Source organism: Lontra canadensis, unplaced genomic scaffold (genome assembly GCF_010015895.1).
Source record: "Lontra canadensis isolate GAN:19392208 unplaced genomic scaffold, GSC_riverotter_1.0 scaffold1, whole genome shotgun sequence".
Classification (NCBI taxonomy): domain Eukaryota; kingdom Metazoa; phylum Chordata; class Mammalia; order Carnivora; family Mustelidae; genus Lontra; species Lontra canadensis.
In genome coordinates this window covers 4,747,805-4,759,608 of record NW_022630995.1, presented here as the reverse complement: position 1 = coordinate 4,759,608, position 11,804 = coordinate 4,747,805, and the positions used below count along the sequence as shown (strand labels likewise).

General features: G+C 48.2%; 1 protein-coding gene across 1 annotated transcript in view; it reads left to right on the top strand.

Moving 5' to 3' along the window:
* Positions 1–8,736: 8,736 nt before the first annotated feature.
* Positions 8,737–11,804, top strand: part of FRAS1 (Fraser extracellular matrix complex subunit 1) — a 399,170-nt gene continuing 396,102 nt past the window's right edge. The window contains exon 1 of the mRNA XM_032883154.1: positions 8,737–8,986. Coding sequence (XP_032739045.1) covers positions 8,911–8,986 — 76 coding nt within the window. The 5' untranslated portion in view covers positions 8,737–8,910. The remainder of the gene's footprint in view (positions 8,987–11,804) is intronic.

Genomic DNA, 11,804 nt, shown 5'->3' with positions numbered 1-11,804 from the left:
GTAGGAGCCTCTGTTCCAAACAGTTCTTTCGGGATTTGGGCTTACTGAGGTTCCATCACCTTGTGATGCTGCTATCTTGGGTTTCAGACTTCAGTGAGATAGAGAAAGGAATATTGCTATGGTTGTTTTGGCTCAAAAGTGATGCAGCCCATTGTCTGCAACGGTGCTGTCCCATAGAAAGATAACGTGAACCACGTGTGACTCACATGAATGACTTTGTTATTGTTGTTACTGTTGTTCCAGATTTGGAAGTAATGCTTGTTTGCTAAGATTTATTTGTTATGTGTCTTTATGTTGTTAATTGGGCTATAATTTACCCACAGTAAAATTTACTTTTTTTAGGGTACAATTCTGAGTTTCAACAAACATAGGTAGTCATGTAATTTTGATTTCAAGCAAGTTTTAAAACACTTCCATCTCTCCCCGATTTACCCTGTGCCCTTTGTAGTTAATCCCCTCCTCCTTCCCTAGGCCCCTGGCAGCCACCAATCTATTTTCTGACCCCATGGTTTTGCCTTTCAACAATGTCACATAAACAGAGTATGCGGCTTTGGGGATTGGTTCTTCTCAGTCAGCATGATGCATTTGAGGTTCAACCATGCTGTGGTGTGTATCAGTAGTTTGTTCTTTTTTGTTGCTGAATAGTATTCCATTGTACAGATACACTACAGTTCGTTTGTTCATTTCCCAGTTGAGGGACATTTAGGTTTGTTTTTCAAATGTTTTTGGTGACCAATAAAGCCAATATAAACCATTTTTGTGTGAACATGGTTTTTCATTTCTTGTGGGGAAACATTTACTGGTGGGATGATGCAGTCATATGGTAACTTCATGTTTAATTTTTTTTAAAAAAAGATTTTATTTATTTACTTGAGAGAGAGAGAGAGAGACAGAACACGAGTAGGGAAAGAGAGAGAAGGAAAAGCAGACACCCTGCTGAGCAGGGAGCCTGACACGGGGCTCTATCCCAGGACCCTGGGATCACGACCTGAGCCAAAGGCAGACACTTAACCTACTGAGCCACCCAGGTGCCCCAATGTTTAATTTTATAAGAAATTGTGAAACTGTTTTCCAAAGTGTCTGCACATTTTGCATTAACACCAGCAATATATATGAGAGTTCCAGTTGCTCCACATCATTGCCAGTGCTTGATGTTGTCAGCTTTTAAAGATCTATTTTTAAATATTTCCTTTTTTCTCCTTTCTTCTTTCCTTCCTTCCTTCCTACCTTCCTTCCTTCCTTCCTTCCTTCTCCTTCCCATTCTCATAGATGTGTAATGGACGTAAGTAAACCTAATTTTCTAGTAGCCATATTTTGAAAAGTAAAAAGCAACAGGCAAAGTCAGTTTTAATAACATCTTTAAGAGAACATATTCAAAATATTATCATTTCAAGATGTAATTAATATGAAAATCATTGAGATACTTTACATTCTGTTTTTGGGTGTCCTGACTTTGAAATCTGATGTATAGAGCTCAAGAGCCACATGTGTTTAGTGGCTGCTGTATTGGTCACTGTCGCCACAGTGCAGGTCTACATGTAGTTACCAGCCTCACTTGTGACTGTGAGTGGGGTGAGAAAACATGGTATCTCCGTGTATCCAGGAAACATGGGCGAGCACAAGTAATGTCTATCACAAAGGCAGAGTGGAAAGAAAGAATGAATTCAGGTCTTTTATAACATCGTTAAAGTACTAAATTGAACCCAGTCTGAAGATCTTCTATGGAAAGCCTTAGTTTCTAGTTATGATAGACAATAAATGCCATGTATGGTTTAAGACAGTTTGAATTAGCTGATTCTGTTATTTGAAAATTCCTCCAACATAATTTTGCCCTGCACAATTAAATATGCATTTAGTATAGAAGAATGAGAAAATACAGTCAGGACAAAAAGAGAAATTAAAAGTCACCTGCAATCTCAGATAATATTTTGATGTACAACTGGCCTTTGAACAACATGGAAGTTAGTGGCACTGACCTCCTTCAGAGTCAAAAATCCACACATAACTTTGATTCCCCCAAAATTTAACTTACGGCCTACCTTTGACTTTGAAGTCATACTGATAACATAAACACTCGGTTAAGACATATTTTGTAGGTTCTATGTATTATATACTGTTTTCTTACCACAGAGAAGCTGGAAAAAAGAAAATATTATTAAGAAAATCTTAAGGAAGAGAAAATACACTTATAATCCTGTACTGTATTTATATGAAAAAATTCATGTATAAGTGGACCCGTATAGCCCTAACCTCTGTTGTTCAAGGATCAACTGTATATCTTTTGAGATGTGTGTATGAATATGTGTGTATAAATGTATTAAAGTATGTGTGTGTAAGCAAAATCATGGAAACATTATATTATTATCATTTAACCTATGTTTTCCACCCAATAATATTTTGAAAAATTTTTCCATGTCAATAAATAATGTGCTTAAACTCTCATTTTTTAAAGAGATTTTATTTATTTATTTGACAGACAGAGATCACAAGTAGGCAGAGGCAGGCAGAGCGGGGTGGGGGGGGGAAGCAGGCTCCCTGCTGAGCAGAGAGCCCAATGTGGGGCTCAATCCCGGGACCCTGAGATCATGAACTGAGCCGAAGGCAGAGGCTTTAACCACTGAGCCACCCAGGCGCCCCTAAACTCTCATTTTTAATCACTAGGTAAATACTCCACTTTATGGAAAAGTCACAATCTACTTAACACATCCTGTATAATAAGCCATTCAGAACATTTCGTTGTTTAACTTGGAGCAAGGGCAGAGGTGGTGTGTGTTTTGAAATAGCTTTTTTTTTTTTTTTAATTTTCAGAGAGAGAGAACAGGCATGCCAGTGAGTGCAAGCAAGTGTGAGCAGAGGGGAGAGGTGGAGGCAGAGGGAGAATGAGAATCCCAAGCAGGTTCCAGGCTCAGCATGGAGCCCTTAGTGGAGCTCCATCTAGCCCTGAGATCATGACCTGAGCCGAAATCAAGAGTCCACAGCTTCACAGACTGAGCCACCCAGGTGCTCCTTGAAACAGCTTTCTTTTTTCTTTTCTTTCTTTCTTTTTTTTTTAATTAACATATAATGTATTATTTGCCTCAGGGGTACAGGTCTGTGAATCATCAGTCTTACACACTTCATAGCACTCACCATGGCACATGCCCTCCCCAGTGCCCATCACCCAGCCCCCCTCTCCCTCCCACCGACCAGCAACCCTCACTTCGTTTCCTGAGATTAAGAGTCTTTTATGGTTTTTCTCCCTCCTGACCCCATGTTGTTGAAATAGCTTTTTATCTGAAATAAAAGCAGAGAGCATTTGGAAATCCTGTTGCCTCTCTTTGTACCTCTTCTTTTTATACCCGGCCTCCTCTCAGTTATTTCAGTAGAGAAAAAAAAAAAATACAAGAGGGAATATATAGCCCAGCAAGGTGACGAGATGTTTAGTAAAATTTAAAAAAAAATTAGTTTCCTATAAAGTTTTCAGTAATTTTTTCTCACTGCCATGACTACATTGTACTTATTACCAACATTGATTAGATAGACAAGTTACTCAAGGTATTGCAGGTGTAACTAGAAGGTAATTAGTGATACAGAGAACAACAAATTAAGTTTAAAAAATCTAGAAGCATGCAATAGTAAAGTGTAGGATGAATCAGGTCCAGTCCTACAGGACTTCTACTTATAAAACAAAAGCCAATGTAGTCTGTTTGGGAAAGAACTTGATTAAATGTGCTGAGATGACCCGTTTTCCTCTTTTGGCTGCTGTGGCCATTTTATTTTCAGTGACCTCTGATGCTTGGCTTTCTGCTGTGCTGTTGTGATAGGCACAGGGCTGATATTAAAAATATTTGACAACGGCGATGCAGGGCCACTGACCAAGGACAAAAGACCCCAGCTTCCCACAGCTGCTATGACTGAACCAGTGTAGAAGGTCTGCCGGCTATCCCAAATGCAGAAGAAGGAAACAAACAAACAAAAAAAGCCAACAAAACAAAACAAAAACTTGGAGTTTTTGTTTATTCTAGGAAAAAAATCCTAGGTACGAAGCCCTTTTTTTTGGGAGGGGAGTCTTCCATATCCTTCTTCCATATCCTTTTAGTGATACTGCTGGGGAAACCATCATTTCCCACAAAAATAAATGGTAAATAGACATTCCCGTTCTCTAAAGCAATACCTAAATTCACAGAAGAGGATTAATATACTGTATATATGAAGAACTCTCACAATTCTATGCAGAATCAAAAACCCAACTAACAGAGAAATACAAAGAGGTCATTCAGACACATACCGAGAAATACAATAAATATAAGAAAAAATTGTTTTACTTTACTAATGAGCAAATAAAATGCGATTTAAAAAATACCTCTATTTCACTTGGTTAACACCTGTTAAGTGGCTACCATGTGTCAGATATGGTGCTAAGCAATTTTATTTTATTTAATGCAAATAAAAGTCCTGGGAGGACTTTTAGTGTAATGGACTTTTATTATAATGTCTATCTCATAGGCAAGGAATCTGAGGTTCAAGGAGGGTAATATGCCTGAGGTGACATAGTTAATAAGTAGTGTTAAGCAAAATGCCATTTTGCCGTTTGAGATTTACAAAGATTAAATGATAGGTATCAAAATGAAAAATATTCATCCCTTTGACCCAGCACTTTCACCTCCAAAATTTATCCCAGGGTGATAATTGCGTAAGTGCACAAAGGACTTTTATAAGGACATTTAGTGCCGTATTATTAATAACAGCAAAAAACTGGGAACAACGTAAATGTTCTTCAACAGAGGGTTGGCCAAAAATGTAAAGACCTGTCCATATACTATAAACCCAAGCAGCTCTTAACAAGAATGAGATAGACCAATATGATTTGGCTTAGAACATTGTGGCTTAACTATATTGTTTGGTGGGAGAAAAAAAAAACAACAACTCAGGTTACAAAAAAGCCTATAGATTATGACTTTATTTTCATCAGAAGAATTCTGTTAAGCAGAGAGAAATGTTTGTCTGTGTTTGCTGTGGTTGTGCCTGTGAAGGGGTTAGATGACAGCAGAGCCCATCAGGGTATACTTGCGTATTACCTGACTGTTCTTTTTGGTTTAACTATTTGAAGCAGAAAAAGGAGAAAAACCAACAACTATCCTCACGTGCCTAAACGGACAAACCCGAACAAAAGCTGTCTTGAGAAAGTTGTGAGCAGGGGCTTGGGGTGGAGCAGTCCCTTTAGCGTTCACTCAATACCCCCGTTTTCCGCCAGGGGTCCGACCTCTTTTGCGGTTAGGCTGGGGCCCATGACTCATTCTTGCCACTGGGTTCTGCGAGGAAGGGCTAAGGCCTTTAGGGATCGTCATTCCTCCTTTATCGCTTTCTCGGCCCTGTGCAGAGGCTGCCTGCAACGTGTTCCGTCCCGCAGGAGCCGCGAGATGGAGTCCCAGGGGCTGGATGTCAGTGGGCAGTCAACTTCTGTGGTCTTTCGACCCTGCGGTTTGGGGGTTCGCTCGTCTCTGCAGCCTGCGCTGTTTGCTCTAACGTGCGTTGCCGTTATGACCGGCTGACTTTAGAATGATCACTCTCTGAACATCAGTATTTCTCTGGTCACTGGAGACAGTAATGGCGCCGGTCACCCAGGGTTGCTGGAGCACTAAGTGGGAAAGTGCGCACTGTTAGGCTCTGGTGGTTACTTTTACACGTGCTGGCTATTACTTTTGTTTTTGCTGGTGTTTCCCCAAACGGGGCAGCACCCGGGTCAGGGCAAGGTCACTAGTGATAGCAGGGCCAACCCAAGGAGATACTGTGGCACACATTAAGAGAAGTTGTGGAATCTCGACATGTCAGTGAAGACAACTGAAGATACAGACCCAACTCTCTGGCTAGTGACATGCCAACTCCTTGTCAGGGGAAGCCTGGTTGTTGGAATGAGATTAAGTTAAAACAGAGATACCCTAGTTATCATTAGCTGCATCTCCATAAAAATGCCTACTAAATTTCCATCGTGATGTAATAGGTTATGCTAATATAATTATCTTCCTGGGTGGCTCAGTCCATTAAGCGGTTAAGTGACTGCCTTCAGCTCAGGTCAGGTCAGGATCCTAGGGTTCTGGGATCTAGCCCTGTGTGAAGCTCCCTACTCAGTGGGGAGTTTGCTTCTCCCTCTCCCTCTGACTGCCACTTCCCCTGCTTGGGCTCTCTTTCTCTCTGTCTCCGTCAAATAAAGAAATGAAATCTTAAAAAAAAATTATTCTCCTGACATCTCGATTTAAGTGGCCGTGGAAGGTGCTAATATTACTGATTGTTTGACCCTTTCAACCATTTGATCATCTTGGGGTGGGGGCTCTGGGGATGCTCACCTTCTACCCAATCAGGGCTGAGGCAGGATGAAGCATGAGGGCAGGTGTGGGCCCCTGTGCAGGATTGGTGGTGGAGCTGGTGTGGGGGGTTATATATAAATACTGCATTTGATAAATTTGGGTAACATGGAAATGCTGTTCTCCCTCCACTTCCCTTCCTTCCTTCATTTCCTTTCCTTTTAAAAAAGTAGCACATTTGCGTTTAGCACAAGTACAACAGATGTCTTACTAAAACTTCTTTGAGTGCCATGATTGTATGGTTTTTAAAAAATCAAATCAAATCAATTCTTGAGAGAACAAATTGTCTAAGTTACTCCCAGTCAGTGGCGGCTACAACATTTCTATAAGGAGTGGATTAACAATGGTAACTTGGTAGCCAGAGTGTGTTGGAAGCTGAGTTTTCATAGCACTATATGGGATTGAGAAAATGTCAACTTTCTAAATAAAAAAGGAGAGGGGATCTTTTTCTGGGGAGGGGAGGTTAAGTCGCCCAGCTGCACCTGATGTGGCCACTGCCTTCAGGCACTATTTTACCCAGTAGGTTCTTTCAACAATCGTTTAATGAGCATCTACTACTGTGTTTCCGATACAGAGATGATACACAGACTCTGTTCCAGAGAGCATCACAGCCCAGGAAAGACTGACGGTGAGCGGTACAACCCTGGGTCCTCTAACTACTCAAAAATCAGTGCCAGGTTGTTAGGGGTTCCCGTTTCTGCTCCCGCTAAAATCGTGATGCATACAGGAATCGGCCGGTGCCAACTCACTGAGCGATGCTGAAAAGCGTCCGCCCACTTTTAGGGTGGTTGTAGACTGAAAACAAGTGGGACCCCCACCGTTTCACCGCTCGGGGTCTGCTGCTTGGACAGGGTCCCCTTCCATAGGCTCGCCCGTCTCTGGGCAGCTCGCGGAGCCAGGCCGTCTCCTCTCTGGGTCGGTCAGAACCGGGTCAGTCTGTCTCGGGTGCAACCATTCTCATCGTGTAAAATGATGAACTCTCGACCCGCTCTTTTCATCTGACAACATAAAAATTGCTGCCGTCCCTCGGTCCGGATCAGAATCAAGGCCTCCACCCTCCAAGTGCGCGCCCCAGTCGGCCTCGCCCAGACATTCACTTCCCAGTCGCCGGCATTCGGGGGCGCGGCTGGGGCCACCGCGCCGGGACCGCGCTGTTCGCGGACAGCCCCTCTCTGGGAGGGTGAAGCTGCGTTCGCGGCGCGAGGGCCCGCCTAGGACAGACACGCCAGGGTCCTCCCAGGCTGCTGGGAGAACCCACGGGGGGACGGCAGGAGCGTCCCGCAGCGAGCGCGGCGCGGGGCGGAGGAGGGCGCCAGGGCCCTTGAATGTGGGTGTCGGTCCCCCTGGATCCCTCGCGAAGCGAGAGGTGAGGACCCGGCTCGAGGGGCTCCGGGCGGTGCCTGAGCGAGCAGGGACCGCACCACCGCCCCCTCCCGCCTCGCCACCGCCCGCCTCCCCGTGTGGCCGCTTCTGATCCCGCCCCAGACAAAGGCAGCCTGAGCTCCCGCAGCACGAATGAGGGGATCGGGTTGCTCTCCCGGCCTCCCCTCCCGGCGCCCTCCCTGATCTCCCCTTCCCCACGTGACTCTGTGGAATCTTTGCCAAAGCTCCGAGGCTCTGGGTCCATTTTCACGGCGAGCGGAGGAGCGGGGAAGGAGGCGCGGGAGGCCGGGGAGGCGGAGCCTGTGCGCTTTAAACGCGGGGAGCCGGCGGGGCCTGGTTGCGTGCGCACCGGGCTCTCCCCGAGCGGCTTGGAGTTCGCGATCCTTCCAGCCTCTCCGGACCCTTCCTCCGCGCATTTACGTTTTCGGCTCCGCCTGCTCCCGCGATCCCCGCTCAGCCCTGCGGCCCGGCTCCGGGGACGCGTGCGGCGGCGGCGGGGAGCCGGCGGGGAGCCAGCCGGGAGCCCGCCGCGCCCCCGCAGCCCTCCTCGCCGGGAGCGGGCGGAGGCGAGAAAGTGGCAGCAGCGCCCCCCGCGCCGGTTCTCGCGGCGGAGGCTCGCGGGCAGCCCGAGGCGGCGCCGCCGAGTCCGGGAGCTGCCGCGGCGCCGCGCAAAGTTTCCCTCGAGCGGCCGCGGGCGCTGCCACGGGGTGGGCGGGTCGTCGGGGCCCCTGGCGACCCTCTTAGCCGACGCGGCGCCGACGGGGTGTCACGCGAACTTTGAAAAGCCGCTCCCGACCGACCTGCGCGGCGTCTCCGCGGCGGCACCCGGGAGCCCGGAGGTCCGGTCTGAGCGCGGGGAGGTCGGGTCGGCGGCGACGGGAACTTTCGGGAGAGTCCGCCGCGGAGACCGCGCTTGGCCGCCTCTTCGGTGCCCCCGAGCTCAGCCCACATCGGGGACCTGCTTCTCCGGGGAGCCGCGCGCCCTCCGCTGCGCGTGGACCGAATCCCCCGCCCGGCGCCCCGGAGCTGCCGGAGAGTGTCCCCCCGGCCGGGCCGGCGCTGCGTTTCCCCGGAGGCAGCCGCCCGCGCGCCGCCGCTCCGAGCGCGCCGGAGCCCGCGTTCCCGGCGACAGCGGCTTCGTGGATGCTGAAGGCTGCGCCCCAGCGGCGCGGGAGGCGCAGCGGCAATGGGTGCCTTCGAAGTGTGGCTCGGGGTGGCCCTCGCACTGGCGGGATTTGCAGCATTGCCTCAGCATTCCGAAGGTGAGAGCGCGATGCCCCCTCCCCGCCACCGTGCGCGCGCGTGTGTGTGTGCGAGCGAGAGAGATCGTGATTCTGTTAAAAAAGCCAAGCGGGTTTACGGTACTGTGGGGTCGGGGGGAAGTTTTTTGGGGGTTGGGGTCGGGGTGGGTGGGTGGGAGTGCAGCGTGGAGTGGCTCTTTCTGCGGCTCCTGCTCCTGATTGTTTTGCATTCGGTCACAAGCTGGTCCCTCCCGCCCCCCTCCGGCCCTGAGTGCATTGGGGTGGGTGGGGGGTCAGTGGCGGCGGCGTCCCCGAGATTGGATTCTCTTTTCCCCACTTCCCGCTGCACCCAGCGGAAAGCAACTACGTGAAGCGTCGGCGAGGAGCGAACGGTGGCTCTTACCTGAGTAAAAATACCCCCGCTCCTGGGAAACGTAAAATCCGGCGCCTTAAAACCCTCGCCACGCTCCCTTCCTCCTCGCCCCAGTAAGTGTCCCTGTAAAGTCCAGTAACGATTGTGTGACCAGGTGGCTGGAGTGCGCTCTGGACGTAGACCTGCCTGGAGAGGCGCCTCTCCACGACGGAGAGGCACGAGCCCGCCTGCTTCCTTAGGGGGGAAAAAAAGTGATTAATAGGAGTTTAGCTTCGTTCTCTTACTTCGCCCTACTCCCGGTTTTCCTCCAGGGCTCCAGCCTGCGTGTAAAACCCCGAGCTGGGGGAGAGAAAGGAGTCGGAGGGAACTGTCGCCATGATCGCAAAAGCAGTCTGGGTTGGGACAAATGAATCAATGAGTAAACTAAGAGTTTGGGGCGGGGGGGGGGGGTGGTCAGGGGATGGCGGGCCCCGGCAAGCGCGGCGCTGTGAGCCTCCACCTGCTCCTAGGAGTCGGCCAAGTCCTTTAGCGAGTGCTTGGAGAGGGGGAAGGGAGCCGGCGGGCCGGGAGGAAGAGGGCTGAATCCACCGCGCGGGGCCCTCGGCTTCCCCTCCCGACTCCATTCATTATTCATGCAGCTGCGGGCCGAGGGGTTCACCTGCTCCGCCGCAAATCAGAGCCGCGGCCGAGGTGGGGCGGGGCGCGGCGCCTTCTCCCTGCTGCGGGGTGGGCGCGGCTTGAAGGTGCAGAGCCGGGGCGCCGGGCTGGGGGCGGCGGGAGGCCAGGCAGAGGACAAAGCCCTGCCTTGGGTCGACCTCCAGCCTTCAGAGCAGCTGCCTTTTCCGTGCTGGTTTCCCTGGAGAAAGCGGCCTGGCCTCGGAAGTCCGCGCAGAGTGCGGGGGACTTTGCGGTGGGTAAAGGTTCCGCCTGCCCGCACTCTCCCGGGAGGTGTGTCAAGTTCGTTCCCCAGGAGAAGCACGTCTGGGGCCTGTGCAGCCTTCTCCAAAGGGGTCCTGACCTGTAGAAGTATGTCTGTATTGTATGTGTGCCTGTGCGTGCATACTGGAAAAAATAAAACTTACAGGGCTTAATTATAATGATACATCAGATGGGAGAGTTAACTCAGGCCACCTGACTCTGATTTTGAGACTTAGAAACATGTTTTCGCTTGGTGGTGGCAGTTTCTTATTTAGAATCATCCCAGCAACGCAGAAAACGTGCTTTCTCTCCCAGAGAGCTCAGCAGGGGGGCAACTGAAATGATGCAGTTTTTCAGAACCAAATCTCTTGAAATCACAGAATCCATTATTATTAAGAACCTGCAGGGTTCGCTCTTTGGAAGACTGGTTGGTACAATGGGCAAAGTTAAAGAACTTGCAAATTCTTTTGGTAGGAGAGGAGGGCAGGACACCAGGGGCGCTATTCCTCCAAAGATTCTTTGGAAACTTTGCTGCTTATGGTTTCATCCCACCTTCAGGGCATTCTAGAATCATTTCACAAATTGAACTGAGAGATGTCTGAGAGTTTCCATCCAACTTGGAATGGTCCTTGTCTAGTAATGAGTGAATGAATGTGGACATTTATTGAGCACATGTTATTTGGTTCCTACTATGCCAAGCACTTTACATGCATTATCTCATTTAATTTAATAAATTAAATTAAATTAAATTAAATTAATTAAATTTAATTTAATTAATTTAATTAAGTGATATCAGGCACATAGCCAAAAAAAATCAGCTGTCATCTGATGAGAACTTTGATTTGGTTCTGTCAAGATTTTCTTTTTCTCTTCAAAATAAGGGCACTGAAGTCAAGGCTGGAAAGCTGAAGGATCTTACAGATTTCCTCAAGCTTTTTTTTAATTAGTCTTGGCAATGATTTTTAAAACTGGAAAAGAAGCATTTACATGTGTGCTTCTCATAGTGTGACATACACTTTGATACTTTTGCTCACCAAGCCATGGCAGAATTTGTGTTTTCTTCTTAGTGCTCAGAGAGCATCTCATACATCCTTCTAGAACACCAGTAAAGAATTCTACAATTACATGGATAACGGTGCAGTTTGCGTCTTCCTCAGGTAGCTGTGTGCTCACTGAGGGCATAGGATGGCTCTTAATTATTCTTATTTATCTCCGCATCACCTGTGAGTATACACTAGGTGTTCAGAAAATACTCGTCATGTGAATGAGCATTGCCTAATCAGTCTTTTGAATTAAGCTTACACTGGCCTCGATGACAAACTGCCGTATGACCTTGAATGAACCACCTAACTTCTCTGGCCTGTGGTTCTGTCATTTGCCAAATGTAGAAGTCGGCTGGCGAGGCAATAGCTGTAAGATGCTTTTGCTAATCATCCAGCACAGGGAAAACAGATCAACATTTACTGCCCAATCTGTGGTCTGTTGCAACTTTCTGGCTCTGAATTTTATGTCAGTTATTAAAAGAAAAATGAATTTTTACAAGCAAAT